The sequence below is a fragment of the Xenopus tropicalis genome, chromosome 2 (assembly GCF_000004195.4).
Source record: "Xenopus tropicalis strain Nigerian chromosome 2, UCB_Xtro_10.0, whole genome shotgun sequence".
NCBI classification, from domain to species: domain Eukaryota; kingdom Metazoa; phylum Chordata; class Amphibia; order Anura; family Pipidae; genus Xenopus; species Xenopus tropicalis.
In genome coordinates this window covers 404,261-422,826 of record NC_030678.2, presented here as the reverse complement: position 1 = coordinate 422,826, position 18,566 = coordinate 404,261, and the positions used below count along the sequence as shown (strand labels likewise).

At 59.6% G+C, this 18,566-nt stretch overlaps 1 protein-coding gene across 1 annotated transcript in view; it reads left to right on the top strand.

The window, feature by feature from the left end:
- The window catches only part of ptgfrn (prostaglandin F2 receptor inhibitor), a 42,138-nt gene that overhangs the window by 12,184 nt on the left and 11,388 nt on the right, over positions 1-18,566 (top strand). The window contains exons 2-6 of the mRNA XM_031896396.1: positions 8,710-9,078; positions 9,165-9,587; positions 12,009-12,359; positions 13,349-13,759; positions 14,273-14,665. Of these exons, the coding sequence (XP_031752256.1) occupies positions 8,710-9,078; positions 9,165-9,587; positions 12,009-12,359; positions 13,349-13,759; positions 14,273-14,665 (1,947 nt within the window). The remainder of the gene's footprint in view (positions 1-8,709; positions 9,079-9,164; positions 9,588-12,008; positions 12,360-13,348; positions 13,760-14,272; positions 14,666-18,566) is intronic.

Below are 18,566 nucleotides of genomic sequence, written 5' to 3'. Positions count from 1 at the left end.
CGGGGCCCCCCATTAACTATGCCCCTACCCCCCGTATCACTCACCTCTGATTGTAAGTATAACCCCTTTAGTGCAATTACAGCCGGGCCCCCTATTAGCTATGCCCCTACCCCCCGTATCCCCCACCTCTGATTGTAAGTATAACCCCTTTAGTGCAATTACAGCCGGGCCCCCTATTAGCTATGCCCCTACCCCCCGTATCCCCCACCTCTGATTGTAAGTATAACCCCTTTAGTGCAATTACAGCCGGGCCCCCTATTAGCTATGCCCCTACCCCCCGTATCCCCCACCTCTGATTGTAAGTATAACCCCTTTAGTGCAATTACAGCCGGCCCCCCATTAACTATGCCCCTACCCCCCGTATCCCCACCTCTGATTGTAAGTATAACCCCTTTAGTGCAATTACAGCCGGGCCCCCCATTAACTATGCCCCTACCCCCCGTATCCCCCACCTCTGATTGTAAGTATAACCCCTTTAGTGCAATTACAGCCGCCCCCCCATTAGCTATGCCCCTACCCCCCGTATCCCCCACCTCTGATTGTAAGTATAACCCCTTTAGTGCAATTACAGCCGGCCCCCCATTAGCTATGCCCCTACCCCCCGTATCCCCCACCTCTGATTGTAAGTATAACCCCTTTAGTGCAATTACAGCCGGGCCCCCCATTAACTATGCCCCTACCCCCCGTATCCCCCACCTCTGATTGTAAGTATAACCCCTTTAGTGCAATTACAGCCGGCCCCCCATTAGCTATGCCCCTACCCCCGTATCCCCCACCTCTGATTGTAAGTATAACCCCTTTAGTGCAATTACAGCCGGCCCCCATTAACTAGGCCCCTACCCCCCGTATCCCCCACCTCTGATTGTAAGTATAACCCTTTAGTGCAATTACAGCCGGGCCCCCTATTAGCTATGCCCCTACCCCCCGTATCCCCACCTCTGATTGTAAGTATAACCCCTTTAGTGCAATTACAGCCGGCCCCCCATTAACTATGCCCCTACCCCCCGTATCCCCCACCTCTGATTGTAAGTATAACCCCTTTAGTGCAATTACAGCCGGGCCCCCTATTAGCTATGCCCTACCCCCCGTATCCCCCACCTCTGATTGTAAGTATAACCCCTTTAGTGCAATTACAGCCGGCCCCCCATTAACTATGCCCCTACCCCCGTATCCCCCACCTCTGATTGTAAGTATAACCCCTTTAGTGCAATTACAGCCGGGCCCCCCATTAACTATGCCCCTACCCCCCGTATCCCCCACCTCTGATTGTAAGTATAACCCCTTTAGTGCAATTACAGCCGGCCCCCCATTAGCTATGCCCCTACCCCCCGTATCCCCCACCTCTGATTGTAAGTATAACCCTTTAGTGCAATTACAGCCGGCCCCCATTAGCTATGCCCCTACCCCCCGTATCCCCCACCTCTGATTGTAAGTATAACCCCTTTAGTGCAATTACAGCCGGGCCCCCCATTAACTATGCCCCTACCCCCCCCGTATCCCCCACCTCTGATTGTAAGTATAACCCCTTTAGTGCAATTACAGCCGGGCCCCCCATTAACTATGCCCCTACCCCCCGTATCCCCCACCTCTGATTGTAAGTATAACCCCTTTAGTGCAATTACAGCCGGCCCCCCATTAGCTATGCCCCTACCCCCCGTATCCCCCACCTCTGATTGTAAGTATAACCCCTTTAGTGCAATTACAGCCGGCCCCCCATTAACTATGCCCCTACCCCCCGTATCCCCCACCTCTGATTGTAAGTATAACCCCTTTAGTGCAATTACAGCCGGGCCCCCCATTAACTATGCCCCTACCCCCCCCGTATCCCCCACCTCTGATTGTAAGTATAACCCTTTAGTGCAATTACAGCCGGGCCCCCCATTAACTATGCCCCTACCCCCGTATCCCCCACCTCTGATTGTAAGTATAACCCCTTTAGTGCAATTACAGCCGGCCCCCCATTAGCTATGCCCCTACCCCCCGTATCCCCCACCTCTGATTGTAAGTATAACCCCTTTAGTGCAATTACAGCCGGCCCCCCATTAACTATGCCCCTACCCCCCGTATCCCCCACCTCTGATTGTAAGTATAACCCCTTTAGTGCAATTACAGCCGGCCCCCCATTAGCTATGCCCCTACCCCCATGTAGCACCAATCTTGGGATATTTAGTGGGTGCATGTTCCCCATTTAAATTAAGGCAGGATTTGGTGTGGCAGCCCCCCTGCCCCGGGGGTATTGTCCCCACTGGAGGGGGAATGCAGTGCTTACAGTCTGTGCAGGGCCGGGGCAAGTCTGTGCAGGGCCGGGGCAAGTCTGTGCAGGGCCGGGGCAAGTCTGTGCAGGGCCCGGGGCAAGTCTGTGCAGGGCCCGGGGCAAGTCTGTGCAGGGCCCGGGGCAAGTCTGTGCAGGGCCCGGGGCAAGTCTGATCACACTCAGATCACTTTACAAAATAGCTGGGGGGTCCTGAGTCCTGTTGCAGCTCCATGGGGTGCCAATAGCCTGCCCCCCATTCCTCACCCGGGGTGGGATCCTGCAGCCCCCCCTGCATGATTAGGGGTACACATTTGTGTGGGGTGTGTACTCTGATTAAAAAAAAAAAGTGTCCCCTGTTAGATTGTGGGTATAGAAGTGTGTGAGTGGCTACTGGAGTGGCTACTGCTGTGTGTTTATGTTGGGAAATTACAGGGGCACATGGGGGGGGGGGTGCAGTGGGACTGAGCCATTGTGTGCGGCGTGGGGGCTAAGTGCCTAAATATAGTGCCTAAATATAGTGCCCCCCCCATCCTACTGTAATGATAAAAACCTTAGCCTTAATTGTCTGCAGTGCCATCCTCTGGGGGCGGGGCCTCTGTACCCAGTGTGTGGGGTGGGGGGGCCATACTGTAAATCCTCTGTACCCAGTGTGTGGGGTGGGGGGGCCATACTGTAAATCCTCTGTACCCAGTGTGTGGGGTGGGGGGGGCCATACTGTAAATCCTCTGTACCCAGTGTGTGGGGTGGGGGGGCCATACTGTAATCCTCTGTACCCAGTGTGTGGGGTGGGGGGGCCATACTGTAAATCCTCTGTACCCAGTGTGTGGGGTGGGGGGGCCATACTGTAAAATCCTCTGTACCCAGTGTGTGGGGTGGGGGGGCCATACTGTAAATCCTCTGTACCCAGTGTGTGGGGTGGGGGGGCCATACTGTAAATCCTCTGTACCCAGTGTGTGGGGTGGGGGGGGCCATACTGTAAATCCTTTGTACCCAGTGTGGGGGGGGCACAGGGCATTAGTAGTGTAACAGTCCCACTGGCCCCATGCAGATTTATGGACGGTTTTGGGGCGCAGAGAAGGAAAACCCCCACAGGAGAGACTGATAAGAGACCCCCTTGTTACAGTTGAGCCCCCAGTGTGACGCCACTGAGCATGTGCAGAGCGATGTTTCCCCCACACTGCCCAAATATTGGGGTGGGGGGAGTGGAACTGATGGCTAATGGTACAGCCAAGGTACCCCCATACTGCCAATTTGTGTGCACAGTGATACCAGCGCCACATGGAGTGGGGGTACGGAGCCGGTAGGGGTAGGTCGGTAGGGATAGGCCAGTAGGGGTAGGTCGGTAGGGATGGGCCAGTAGGGGTGGTCGGTAGGGATAGGCCAATAGGGGTAGGTCAGTAGGGATGGGCCAGTAGGGCTAGGTCGGTAGGGAGCCGGCAGTGCCAGTAGTAGTGCCTACAGTAAGTCTGTGCCAGGCTGCTCACTCCTCCCTCCCCCAATCTCTCACTTCTCTGAATGGTGAGGAACGAGCGCTCACTTAGTCACCGAGTGAGAATCCCACTCACTCCCCCGGCTCCTCCTCTACTGGGGGCCCAGTGTAATGTCAGGGGGTCTGTAGTGTCTCAGGGGCAGGCTCAGGGGCAGGCTCAGGGGCAGGCTCAGGCTCAGGCTCAGGGGCAGGCTCAGGGGCAGGCTCAGGCTCAGGGGCAGGCTCAGGGGCAGGCTCAGGGACAGGCTCAGGGGCAGGCTCAGGGGCAGGCTCAGGGGCAGGGGCAGGGGCAGGCTCAGGGGCAGGCTCAGGCTCAGGGGCAGGCTCAGGGGCAGGCTCAGGGGCAGGCTCAGGGGCAGGCTCAGGGGCAGGCTCAGGGGCAGGCTCAGGGGCAGGCTCAGGGGCAGGCTCAGGGGCAGGCTCAGGCTCAGGGGCAGGCTCAGGGGCAGGCTCAGGCTCAGGGCAGGCTCAGGGGCAGGCTCAGGGGCAGGCTCAGGCTCAGGGGCAGGCTCAGGGGCAGGCTCAGGCTCAGGGGCAGGCTCAGGGGCAGGCTCAGGCTCAGGAGCAGGCTCAGGCTCAGGGGCAGGCTCAGGCCTCAGGGGCAGGCTCAGGGGCAGGCTCAGGGGCAGGCTCAGGGGCAGGCTCAGGGGCAGGCTCAGGGGCAGGCTCAGGGGCAGGCTCAGGGGCAGGCTCAGGGCAGGGGCAGGCTCAGGGGCAGGGGCAGGCTCAGGGGCAGGCTCAGGGGCAGGCTCAGGGGCAGGCTCAGGGGCAGGCTCAGGGGCAGGCTCAGGGGCAGGCTCAGGCTCAGGGGCAGGCTCAGGGGCAGGCTCAGGGGCAGGCTCAGGCTCAGGGGCAGGCTCAGGCGCAGGGGCAGGCTCACAGACGCTCGGCAGTGCCAGGCTCAGTGTGGGATTGGGCGGCAGTGACTGTCAGTGTGGGGTCTGTATGTGGGGGGCTAGCTGGGCATATAGCCGGGCATTACTGAGGGTCTGTATGTGGGGGGCTAGCTGGGCATATAGCCGGGCATTACTGAGGGTCTGTATGTGGGGGACTAGCTGGGCATATAGCCGGGCATTACTGAGGGTCTGTATGTGGGGGGAGTAGCTGGGCATATAGCCGGGCATTACTGAGGGTCTGTATGTGGGGGGCTAGCAGGGCATTACTGAGGGTCTGTATGTGGGGGGAGTAGCTGGGCATATAGCCGGGCATTACTGAGGGTCTGTATGTGGGGGAGTAGCTGGGCATATAGCCGGGCATTACTGAGGGTCTGTATGTGGGGGACGGTGCCCAGACGGTGCCCAGTTGCAGGGAGTGGTAGTTAGACGGTGCCCAGTTGCAGGGAGTAGTAGTTAGACGGTGCCCAGTTGCAGGGAGTAGTAGTTAGACGGTGCCCAATTGCAGGGAGTAGTAGTTAGACGGTGCCCAATTGCAGGGAGTAGTAGAGAACAGACTGCTTCCCTTTAACTACTATTAACCCTCTGGTTGCTGCGGGGTTAATTGCCTCTGATTGGCAGAGCTAGGGTCTCAGGGTAATAAGAAATGGGCAGGTCTGTCCCAGGGCAGCAGCTTCTCTCATTGGCAGAGGAAGAGTTTCGGCCGTGACATCACGTTGCCATGGGATCAGGCGCGGTTTGTGCCACTTTCACTCTCGGGGGGGCGGGGCTATTGGTTAATGTTGTTCGTTAGAGTGAGAGGGACTGAGTGCTAATTAGCCCTGTAATTGCCCCGTAATGCCCCTGTCTGACATCAGGATCCTGAGACAGTCAGTCTGCAACTCCCAGCCGCCCCCGCCCTGTGTGTGCCGGGGGTTAATTGGAGCCAGTCTGGGGCGGGAGGGGTAAGTGTCATTGTAGGGAGGGGCACAGGGCTTAGTGAGTCGTTAGTCCCAGCCCAGGGGTGCAAGGGGTTAATGGGCTTGGAGCCAGTCTGGGGCGGGAGGGGTAAGTGTCATTGTAGGGAGGGGCACAGGGCTTAGTGAGTCGTTAGTCCCAGCCCAGGGGTGCAAGGGGTTAATGGGCTTGAAGCCAGTCTGGGGCGGGAGGGGTAAGTGTCATTGTAGGGAGGGGCACAGGGCTTAGTGAGTCGTTAGTCCCAGCCCTGGGGTGCAAGGGGTTAAGTAGCGGTGATTCACTGTGTTGTGGTTTATTGGGCTCTCACTGAAACTTGGGGGGGGGGGGGTTTCACTGGATTAACCCCTGTGTCACTGGGGGCTTGTTACAGAGGAGCGAGTGAGGGGACTTACCCCTGGGGGGCTGGTTACAGAGGAGCGAGTGAGGGGATTTACCCCTGGGGGGCTGGTTACAGAGGAGTGAGGGGACTTACCCCTGGGGGGCTGGTTACAGAGGAGCGAGTGAGGGGACTTACCCTGGGGGGCTGGTTACAGAGGAGCGAGTGAGGGGATTTACCCCTGGGGGGGCTGGTTACAGAGGAGTGAGGGGACTTACCCCTGGGGGGCTGGTTACAGAGGAGTGAGTGAGGGGATTTACCCCTGGGGGGCTGGTTACAGAGGAGTGAGGGGACTTACCCCTGGGGGGCTGGTTACAGAGGAGCGAGTGAGCGGACTTACCCCTGGGGGGCTGGTTACAGAGGAGTGAGTGAGGGGACTTACCCCTGGGGGGCTGGTTACAGAGGAGCGAGTGAGGGGATTTACCCCTGGGGGGCTGGTTACAGAGGAGCGAGTGAGCGGACTTACCCCTGGGGGGCTGGTTACAGAGGAGCGAGTGAGCGGACTTACCCCTGGGGGGCTGGTTACAGAGGAGCGAGTGAGGGGATTTACCCCTGGGGGGCTGGTTACAGAGGAGTGAGTGAGGGGATTTACCCCTGGGGGGCTGGTTACAGAGGAGCGAGTGAGCGGACTTACCCCTGGGGGGCTGGTTACAGAGGAGCGAGTGAGGGGATTTACCCCTGGGGGGCTGGTTACAGAGGAGTGAGGGGACTTACCCCTGGGGGGCTGGTTACAGAGGAGTGAGGGGACTTACCCCTGGGGGGCTGGTTACAGAGGAGCGAGTGAGGGGATTTACCCCTGGGGGGCTGGTTACAGAGGAGCGAGTGAGCGGACTTACCCCTGGGGGGCTGGTTACAGAGGAGTGAGGGGACTTACCCCTGGGGGGCTGGTTACAGAGGAGCGAGTGAGGGGATTTACCCCTGGGGGGCTGGTTACAGAGGAGCGAGTGAGCGGACTTACCCCTGGGGGGCCTGGTTACAGAGGAGCGAGTGAGGGGATTTACCCCTGGGGGCTGGTTACAGAGGAGCGAGTGAGCGGACTTACCCCTGGGGGGCTGGTTACAGAGGAGCGAGTGAGCGGACTTACCCCTGGGGGGCTGGTTACAGAGGAGCGAGTGAGCGGACTTACCCCTGGGGGGCTGGTTACAGAGGAGCGAGTGAGCGGACTTACCCCTGGGGGGCTGGTTACAGAGGAGCGAGTGAGCGGACTTACCCCTGGGGGGCTGGTTACAGAGGAGTGAGTGAGGGGACTTACCCCTGGGGGGCTGGTTACAGAGGAGCGAGTGAGGGGATTTACCCCTGGGGGGCTGGTTACAGAGGAGTGAGTGAGGGGATTTACCCCTGGGGGGCTGGTTACAGAGGAGCGAGTGAGGGGATTTACCCCTGGGGGGCTGGTTACAGAGGAGCGAGTGAGGGGATTTACCCCTGGGGGGCTGGTTACAGAGGAGCGAGTGAGGGGACTTACATGTGCCCCAAGGCTCCCACAGGCTCCCCTTCCTTTCTCCCACCTTCCCCTACAGGCGCTATGTGGTACTACATGTGCCCCCCAGGCTCCCCTTCCTTTCTCCCACCTTCCCCTACAGGCGCTATGTGGTACTACATGTGCCCCCAGGCTCCCCTTCCTTTCTCCCACCTTCCCCTACAGGCGCTATGTGGTACTACATGTGCCCCCAGGCTCCCATTCCTTTCTCCCACCTTCCCCTACAGGCACTATATGGTACTACATGTGCCCCCAGGCTCCCCTTCCTTTCTCCCACCTTCCCCTACAGGCGCTATGTGGTACTACATGTGCCCCCAGGCTCCCCTTCCTTTCTCCCACCTTCCCCTACAGGCGCTATGTGGTACTACATGTGCACCCCAGGCTCCCCTTTCTTTCTCCCACCTTCCGCTACAGGCACTATGTGGTACTACATGTGCCCCCAGGCTCCCCTTCCTTTCTCCCACCTTCCCCTACAGGCGCTATGTGGTACTACATGTGCACCCAGGCTCCCATTCCTTTCTCCCACCTTCCCCTACAGGCGCTATATGGTACTACATGTGCCCCCAGGCTCCCCTTCCTTTCTCCCACCTTCCCCTACAGGCGCTATGTGGTACTACATGTGCCCCCCAGGCTCCCCTTCCTTTCTCCCACCTTCCCCTACAGGCGCTATGTGGTACTACATGTGCCCCCAGGCTCCCATTCCTTTCTCCACCTTCCCCTACAGGCGCTATATGGTACTACATGTGCCCCCAGGCTCCCCTTCCTTTCTCCCACCTTCCCCTACAGGCGCTATGTGGTACTACATGTGCCCCCAGGCTCCCCTTCCTTTCTCCCACCTTCCCCTACAGGCGCTATGTGGTACTACATGTGCCCCCCAGGCTCCCCTTCCTTTCTCCCACCTTCCCCTACAGGCGCTATGTGGTACTACATGTGCCCCCAGGCTCCCATTCCTTTCTCCCACCTTCCCCTACAGGCGCTATGTGGTACTACATGTGCCCCCAGCCCCATTCCTTTCTCCCACCTTCCCCTACAGGCGCTATGTGGTACTACATGTGCCCCCAGGCTCCCCTTCCTTTCTCCCACCTTCCCCTACAGGCGCTATGTGGTACTACATGTGCCCCCAGGCTCCCCTTCCTTTCTCCCACCTTCCCCTACAGGCGCTATGTGGTACTACATGTGCCCCCAGGCTCCCCTTCCTTTCTCCCACCTTCCCCTACAGGCGCTATGTGGTACTACATGTGCCCCCATTCCTATCCCCTACAGGTACAGTGTGGTCCCGCACAGTCCGTGTTCCGGCCGGCCCGGTGGTTCGAGTAGAAGGGACGGAAGTTTCCATCCCCTGCAATGTCAGTGATTATGAGGGTCCGTTGGAGCAGAACTTTGAATGGACTTTCTCTACGTCTGCCGGCTCCTATGTGAGGGTGCTCAGTACTTTCGACCCAACGTTCACAGACCCGACGTTCGCTGGCAGGGTGGGTGCCGGAGGGATCCAGCTGGAGAGGGTGAGCCATAATGTGGCGCTGCTCCGTATCCGGGAGCTGAGTAAATCCGACGAGGGGGAGTACACCTGCTCCACCCCCAGCACCGACGCCACCATCAGCGGCAACTACGAGGATGGGGTCCGACTGAGAGGTAAGCAGGCTGTTACATGTGGCGCTGTGCCCGTCTTGCCCTCAGTCTCCCTTCTTGCCCTCACTCGTGTCCTTCTCTCTGCCCAGTGATCCCGGACACCCTGACGGTGCGGAGCACAAAGGGACGGCTGGGGGGCACGCGGACCCTAACGGAAGGGGGCTCATTTCAGCTGCAGTGCCAGGCGCTCTCGGGCGACTCGTCGGATCACACTCACCTGTCTCTTACCTGGCAGCACCAAGGCCCAGAGGGCTCAGCCGCTGACGTTCTCACTCTGTCCCATTTGGGGCGCTTCCAGCCCGGCCCAGGGTATGAGGAGCGATACAGCAGTGGGAGAGTCAGGCTGGACACCATGGGGGGCGACGGGTACCGCCTGGCAGTGGATGGGGCCCTCAGTGCTGATGCGGGAGAGTACAGCTGTGTGGCACGGACGTGGGTTCTGGGCCCTGAAGGCTGGGCACCGATCCAGGAGAAGAAGATTTCTGTTTCTAGAGTAGAGGTGCAACCTATGGGTAGGTTCTGGTACTGACTCTAGAATAGGGTGCAACCCATGGGTAGGTTCTGGTACTGACTCTAGAATAAGGAGCAACCCATGGGTAGGTTCTGGTACTGACTCTAGAATAGGGGTGCAACCTATGGCTAGGTTCTGGTACTGACTCTAGAACATGGGAGGGGCCCATGGGTAGGTTCTGGTACTGACTCTAGAACAGGGGAGGGGCCCATGGGTAGGTTCTGGTACTGACTCTAGAATAGGGGAGGGACCCATGGGTAGGTTCTGGTACTGACTCTAGAACAGGGGTGGGACCCATGGGTAGGTTCTGGTACTGACTCTAGAATAGGGGAGGGGCCCATGGGTAGGTTCTGGTACTGACTCTAGAACAGGGGTGGGACCCATGGGTATGTTCTGGTACTGACTCTAGAATAGGGGAGGGACCCATGGATAGGTTCTGGTACTGACTCGAGAATAGGGTGCAACCTATGGGTAGGTTCTGGTACTGACTCTAGAATAGGGTGCAACCTATGGGTAGGTTCTGGTACTGACTCTAGAACAGGGGAGGGGCCCATGGGTAGGTTCTGGTACTGACTCTAGAATAGGGTGCAACCTATGGGTAGGTTCTGGTACTGACTCTAGAATAGGGGAGGGACCCATGGGTAGGTTCTGGTACTGACTCTAGAATAGGGGAGGGACCCATGGGTAGGTTCTGGTACTGACTCTAGAATAGGGGAGGGGCCCATGGGTAGGTTCTGGTACTGACTCTAGAATAGGGGAGGGACCCATGGGTAGGTTCTGGTACTGACTCTAGAATAGGGGAGGGACCCATGGGTAGGTTCTGGTACTGACTCTAGAATAGGGGAGGGGCCCATGGGTAGGTTCTGGTACTGACTCTAGAATAGGGTGCAACCTATGGGTAGGTTCTGGTACTGACTCTAGAATAGGGTGCAACCCATGGGTAGGTTCTGGTACTGACTCTAGAACAGGGGAGGGCCCATGGGTAGGTTCTGGTACTGACTCTAGAATAGGGTGCAACCTATGGGTAGGTTCTGGTACTGACTCTAGAATAGGGGAGGGGCCCATGGGTAGGTTCTGGTACTGACTCTAGAATAAGGAGCAACCCATGGGTAGGTTCTGGTACTGACTCTAGAATAAGGAGCAACCCATGGGTAGGTTCTGGTACTGACTCTAGAATAGGGGAGGGGCCCATGGGTAGGTTCTGGTACTGACTCTAGAATAAGGAGCAACCCATGGGTAGGTTCTGGTACTGACTCTAGAATAAGGAGCAACCCATGGGTAGGTTCTGGTACTGACTCTGGAATAAGGTGCAACCCATGGGTAGGTTCTGGTACTGACTCTAGAATAGGGTGCAACCTATGGGTAGGTTCTGGTACTGACTCTAGAATAGGGTGCAACCTATGGGTAGGTTCTGGTACTGACTCTAGAACAGGGGAGGGGCCCATGGGTAGGTTCTGGTACTGGCTCTAGAATAGGGGAGGGGCCCATGGGTAGGTTCTGGTCCCCTAGTGCCACCCTAATGCCTCCTTCCCTTGCAGGTATCAGTGTGCCAGTCCCCTAGTGCCACCCTAATGCCTCCTTCCCTTGCAGGTATCAGTGTGCCAGTCCCCTAGTGCCACCCTAATGCCTCCTTTCTGTGCAGGTATTAGTGTGCCAGTCCCCTAGTGCCACCCTAATGCCTCCTTCCTGTGCAGGTATCAATGTGCCAGTCCCCTAGTGCCACCCTAATGCCTCCTTCCTGTGCAGGTATCAGTGTGCCAGTCCCCTAGTGCCACCCTAATGCCTCCTTCCTGTGGCAGGTATCAGTGTGCCAGTCCCCTAGTGCCACCCTAATGCCTCCTTCCTGTGCAGGTATCAGTGTGCCAGTCCCTAGTGCCACCCTAATGCCTCCTTCCTGTGCAGGTATCAGTGTGCCAGTCCCCTAGTGCCACCCTAATGCCTCCTTCCTGTGCAGGTATCAATGTGCCAGTCCCCTAGTGCCACCCTAATGCCTCCTTCCTGTGCAGGTATCAGTGTGCCAGTCCCCTAGTGCCACCCTAATGCCTCCTTCCTGTGCAGGTATCAGTGTGCCAGTCCCCTAGTGCCACCCTAATGCCTCCTTCCTGTGCAGGTATCAATGTGCCAGTCCCCTAGTGCCACCCTAATGCCTCCTTCCTGTGCAGGTATCAGTGTGCCAGTCCCCTAGTGCCACCCTAATGCCTCCTTCCTGTGCAGGTATCAGTGTGCCAGTCCCCTAGTGCCACCCTAATGCCTCCTTTCTGTGCAGGTATCAATGTGCCAGTCCCCTAGTGCCACCCTAATGCCTCCTTCCTGTGCAGGTATCAATGTGCCAGTCCCCTAGTGCCACCCTAATGCCTCCTTCCTGTGCAGGTATCAATGTGCCAGTCCCCTAGTGCCACCCTAATGCCTCCTTTCTGTGCAGGTATGAATGTGACGGTGCCAGCCCCAGTGGTGCGTGGGAATGCGGGGGAGCCCCTGCGCCTCTCCTGCCGGGTGTGGCACAACTCCGCTGCGCCAGTCTGTACCCGTGTGCGATGGTTTCTATCTGCTCAGCAGGCACCCAGCCCTGAAGAACGGCAGGAGTTGCTGGGTGGGCGCGACCCTGATCCTACCCACGAGGGGGCAAGCACACACCTCCTGGAAGTGCCACGTGGGTGGGACGCAGGGCACTACAGCTGCCAGGCTACAGTCTGGGCCCCGGGCAGTAATGGCACCTGGCACCCAATCATGGAGAGGAGCACGGAGCCCATCAACGTGCTGCCCAATTCAGCGGGTAAATATGAGAGTGGCACACAGGTCTCTCTGTGCCTGGGCACCTTTGCCACTCTCTCACTCTTTGTATGGCAGTGCCATTCTCTGTGCCAGTGTGTGTGCCATTCTCTGTGCCAGTGTGTGGCATTCTCTGTGCCAGTGTGTGCCATTCCCTGTGCCAGTGTGTGTGTGCCATTCTCTGTGCCAGTGTGTGTGTGTGCCATTCCCTGTGCCAGTGTGTGTGCCATTCCCTGTGCCAGTGTGTGTGTGCCATTCTCTGTGCCAGTGTGTGCCATTCTCTGGGCCATTCTCTGTGCGTGTGTGCCATTCTCTGTGCCAGTGTGTGTGCCATTCTCTGTGCCAGTGTGTGCCATTCTCTGTGCCAGTGTGTGTGCCATTCCCTGTGCCGGTGTGTGTGCCATTCCCTGTGCCGGTGTGTGCGCCATTCCCTGTGCCGGTGTGTGCGCCATTCCCTGTGCCAGTGTGTGTGCCATTCCCTGTGCCAGTGTGTGTGCCATTCTTGTGCCGGTGTGTGTGCCATTCTTGTGCCGGTGTGTGTGCCATTCTTGTGCCGGTGTGTGTGCCAGTGTGTGTGCCATTCCCTGTGCCGGTGTGTGCGCCATTCCCTGTGCCAGTGTGTGCGCCATTCCCTGTGCCAGTGTGTGTGCCATTCTTGTGCCGGTGTGTGTGCCATTCTTGTGCCGGTGTGTGTGCCATTCTTGTGCCGGTGTGTGTGCCATTCTTGTGCCGGTGTGTGTGCCATTCTTGTGCCGGTGTGTGTGCCATTCTTGTGCCGGTGTGTGTGCCATTCTTGTGCCGGTGTGTGTGCCATTCTTGTGCCGGTGTGTGTGCCATTCTCTGTGCCAGTGTGTGTGCCATTCCCTGTGCTGGTGTGTGTGCCATTCCCTGTGCCAGTGTGTTTCTGTGCCCGTGTCCCCTCTCTCCGTCTCACCTTCCCCCCCCCCCTTGCCCCCTTGGCACTCATACCAGTTTCTCTCCCCACATTGGCAGTGCCAGAGCTGGAGGTGTCGCTGAATGCCACCCTTACGCCCCAGTTCTCGGAGGAGCCGACGGAGCTTGTGTGCCACATGAGTGGATCTGACGGTGCCCGCCTGTCCGTGTCCTGGTACCACAGCCCCAGCCCAGAGAGCAGGGCATCCCCGCCGGTGCTTGTGGGGTCCCTGGGGCAGGACTGGTCAGTGAGTGTGGGGGAGCGCTACACGGAGCGCCTGGAGAGCGGGGGGCTTATCCTTTCCCGCAGGGGCCCCCAGGCCTTTGTGCTGCGCATCCAATGGACTTCCAACGGGGACCGGGGGCAGTACCGCTGTGTGGGCACCGTCTGGGAGCAGCAGCGCAACGAGAGCTGGGCACCGAGCAGGGAGGTGGCATCCCCCCCCATCAGCATCTCCTGGGAGCAAGAAGGTAGGGGCAGCCGGGCCACAAGCCCATAGCTATTGCTACAGGGAGGGGTAACAAGCTGTCACATGATCAGCCAGTCCCTGGTAGGTAGGTTGGCAGGCAATACTTACTGTGCTTTGGGGACACTTATAACAAATATACACAGTTAATGGCTGCCGCCCTGCCAGGGCCACAACTGCAGCTTAAACCCACCTGTCCTCTCTCTCCTGGCACAGACTGGAGCTCAGTGATAGGCTGAGTGGAAAGGGAAGTCCCTCCCATGCTGAGCATATAGGCCAATGGGAATAAGGCAATCATTAGTAGAGTACTGGAGCTCAGTGATAGGTTGAGTGGAAAGGGAAGTCCCTCCCATGCTGAGAATATAGGCCAATGGGAATAAGGCTAACATTAGTAGAGTAAGTCCCTCCCATGCGGTGTGTATATAACTAAAAGGCAGGGGGGGTTCCAGGCGGTGGGAGGGTTGGGCGGTGCCAGTCCCCCCCCATGAGTGAGTTGGTACAATCTCTTGCCTTGCAGAGTATTCGCTGGCAGTCAGGGCCTCGGTGACCAGGGCTGTGGCAGTTTCGGGGGGCACCTTTGAGATGCAGTGCCACGTCACTACCCGGAACATCCCCTCCCCCCGATACTCTGTGCAAGTGGCAATGGAACCGTCGGGCCCCCACAGTGGCCCCCAAGTCCTACTGCTGAGCCGAGACGGACTGACCCACAGGAAGGGGGAGAGCTTTGGCAAAGCCGCGCTGGAGAAGGTGAAGGAGGGCGAGTACCGATTCCGGCTGTACCAGGCGCAGGCGCAGGAGGCGGGCACCTACCGCTGCTCCATTACCGCTTGGACCCCGGGAGGGGGCGGGGCCTGGAGGGAAGCCAAGAACCAGACGTCCAATCCAGTGGCTTTGCAGTTCCAGAACTCAGGTAGGGGGTAATAGGGAGGCCTGGGGGGGGCATCAGGGGGCTGCACTTGGGGTACAGTGAGACTGGGGGCCCTGCCCAAACACACCCCCATCCCCCCCAGTGTCGGGGTACAGTGAGGCCTTTGTATAGCGCACAGATCTGGGGGCCCTGCCCAAACACACCCCCATCCCCCCCAGTGTCGGGGTACAGTGAGGCCTGTGTATAGCGTGCAGATCTGGGGGCCCTGCCCAAACACACCCCCATCCCCCCCAGTGTCGGGGTACAGTGAGGCCTTTGTATAGCGTGCAGATCTGGGGGCCCTGCCCAAACACACCCCCATCCCCCCCAGTGTCGGGGTACAGTGAGGCCTTTGTATAGCGCGCAGATCTGGGGGCCCTGCCCAAACACACCCCCATCCCCCCCAGTGTCGGGGTACAGTGAGGCCTGTGTATAGCGTGCAGATCTGGGGGCCCTGCCCAAACACACCCCCATCCCCCCCAGTGTCGGGGTACAGTGAGGCCTTTGTATAGCGTGCAGATCTGGGGGCCCTGCCCAAACACACCCCCATCCCCCCCAGTGTCGGGGTACAGCGAGGCCTTTGTATAGCGCACAGATCTGGGGGCCCTGCCCAAACACACCCCCATCCCCCCCAGTGTCGGGGTACAGTGAGGCCTGTGTATAGCGCACAGATCTGGGGGCCCTGCCCAAACACACCCCCATCCCCCCCAGTGTCGGGGTACAGTGAGGTCTGTGTATAGCGCACAGATCTGGGGGCCCTGCCCAAACACACCCCCATCCCCCCCAGTGTCGGGGTACAGTGAGGTCTGTGTATAGCGCACAGATCTGGGGGCCCTGCCCAAACACACCCCCATCCCCCCCAGTGTCGGGGTACAGTGAGGTCTGTGTATAGCGTGCAGATCTGGGGGCCCTGCCCAAACACACCCCCATCCCCCCCAGTGTCGGGGTACAGTGAGGCCTGTGTATAGCGCACAGATCTGGGGGCCCTGCCCAAACACACCCCCATCCCCCCCCAGTGTCGGGGTACAGTGAGGCCTTTGTATAGCGCGCAGATCTGGGGGCCCTGCCCAAACACACCCCCATCCCCCCCAGTGTCGGGGTACAGTGAGGCCTTTGTATAGCGCGCAGATCTGGGGGCCCTGCCCAAACACACCGCCATCCCCCCCAGTGTCGGGGTACAGCGAGGCCTTTGTATAGCGTGCAGATCTGGGGGCCCTGCCCAAACACACCCCCATCCCCCCCAGTGTCGGGGTACAGTGAGGTCTGTGTATAGCGCGCAGATCTGGGGGCCCTGCCCAAACACACCCCCATCCTCCCCAGTGTCGGGGTACAGCGAGGCCTTTGTATAGCGTGCAGATCTGGGGGCCCTGCCCAAACACACCCCCATCCCCCCCAGTGTCGGGGTACAGGGAGGCCTGTGTATAGCGTGCAGATCTGGGGGCCCTGCCCAAACACACCCCCATCCCCCCAGTGTCGGGGTACAGTGAGGCCTGTGTATAGCGTGCAGATCTGGGGGCCCTGCCCAAAAACACCCCCATCCTCCCCAGTGTCGGGGTACAGTGAGGCCTGTGTATAGCGTGCAGATCTGGGGGCCCTGCCCAAACACACCCCCATCCCCCCCCAGTGTCGGGGTACAGTGAGGCCTGTGTATAGCGTGCAGATCTGGGGGCCCTGCCCAAACACACCCCCATCCCCCCCAGTGTCGGGGTACAGTGAGGTCTGTGTATAGCGTGCAGATCTGGGGGCCCTGCCCAAACACACCCCCATCCCCCCCAGTGTCGGGGTACAGGGAGGCCTGTGTATAGCGTGCAGATCTGGGGGCCCTGCCCAAACACACCCCCATCCCCCCCAGTGTCGGGGTACAGTGAGGCCTGTGTATAGCGTGCAGATCTGGGGGCCCTGCCCAAACACACCCCCATCCCCCCCAGTGTCGGGGTACAGTGAGGCCTGTGTATAGCGTGCAGATCTGGGGGCCCTGCCCAAACACACCCCCATCCCCCCAGTGTCGGGGTACAGTGAGGCCTGTGTATAGCGTGCAGATCTGGGGGCCCTGCCCAAACACACCCCCATCCCCCCCCAGTGTCGGGGTACAGTGAGGCCTGTGTATAGCGTGCAGATCTGGGGGCCCTGCCCAAACACACCCCCATCCCCCCCCAGTGTCGGGGTACAGTGAGGTCTGTGTATAGCGTGCAGATCTGGGGGCCCTGCCCAAACACACCCCCATCCCCCCCAGTGTCGGGGTACAGTGAGGCCTGTGTATAGCGTGCAGATCTGGGGGCCCTGCCCAAACACACCCCCATCCCCCCCAGTGTCGGGGTACAGTGAGGCCTGTGTTTAGCGTGCAGATCTGGGGGCCCTGCCCAAACACACCCCCATCCCCCCAGTGTCGGGGTACAGTGAGGCCTGTGTATAGCGTGCAGATCTGGGGGCCCTGCCCAAACACACCCCCATCCCCCCCCAGTGTCGGGGTACAGTGAGGTCTGTGTATAGCGTGCAGATCTGGGGGCCCTGCCCAAACACACCCCCATCCCCCCCAGTGTCGGGGTACAGTGAGGCCTGTGTATAGCGTGCAGATCTGGGGGCCCTGCCCAAACACCCCCCCATCCCCCCCAGTGTCGGGGTACAGTGAGGCCTGTGTTTAGCGTGCAGATCTGGGGGCCCTGCCCAAACACACCCCCATTCCCCCCAGTGTTGCTGCTTAGCCTGACACCCCCTGATTTACTGGCCTACAAGTCCCAGCAGCCCCCCCATGTGACCATGCTTGTAATTAGAGTGCATCTGGCGCCGCGGGGGGGCGGGGCTAGGAGCGAGCGCTAATGGAGGGGATTATTTTATTGCTGCGCCAGGTAACGGCCATTAAACTTAATGAGAGTGGGAATTGGGGAGCGAGTAGAGCAGAAAAGCAATTTGCATGGATGTTGTTATTGCTGGGGAGCCCCCGTGTGTGGGGGGAGGGGGGGCCCCCCGTGTGTGGGGGGAGGGGGAGCCCCCCGTGTGTGGGGGGAGGGGGGGCTGCTGATTGGGGGAGGAGATTGTCTATCAAATATTTATTGCCTCTCACCCCCAAATACACACAGTACTGAGCCCTAGGGGGGCCCTAAATGTTCCTGGGGGCTCCCCGTGTGTGTGTGGGGGGGGCCCTAAATGTTCCTGGGGACTCCCCGTGTGTGTGTGGGGGGGCCCTAAATGTTCCTGGGGGCTCCCCGTGTGTGTGGGGGGGGCCCTAAATGTTCCTGGGGACTCCCCGTGTGTGTGTGGGGGGGGCCCTAAATGTTCCTGGGGGCTCCCCGTGTGTGTGTGTGGGGGCCCTAAATGTTCCTGGGAGCCCCCCGTGTGTGTGTGGGGGGGGCCCTAAATGTTCCTGGGGGCTTCCCGTGTGTGTGTGTGGGGGCCCTAAATGTTCCTGGGGGCTCCCCGTGTGTGTGTGTGGGGGCCCTAAATGTTCCTGGGAGCCCCCCGTGTGTGTGTGTGGGGGCCCTAAATGTTCCTGGGGGCTCCCCGTGTGTGTGTGGGGGGGGGCCCTAAATGTTCCTGGGGGCTTCCCGTGTGTGTGTGTGTGGGGGCCCTAAATGTTCCTGGGAGCCCCCCCCCCGTGTGTGTGTGTGGGGGCCCTAAATGTTCCTGGGGGCTCCCCGTGTGTGTGTGGGGGGGCACTAATGTTCCTGGGGGCTCCCCGTGTGTGTGTGTGGGGGGGCCCTAAATGTTCCTGGGGGCTCCCCGTGTGTGTGTGTGTGGGGGCCCTAAATGTTCCTGGGGGCTCCCCGTGTGTGTGTGTGTGGGGGCCCTAAATGTTCCTGGGAGCCCCCCCCCCGTGTGTGTGTGGGGGGGGGCCCTAAATGTTCCTGGGAGCCCCCCCCGTGTGTGTGTGGGGGGGCCCTAAATGTTCCTGGGGGCTCCCCGTGTG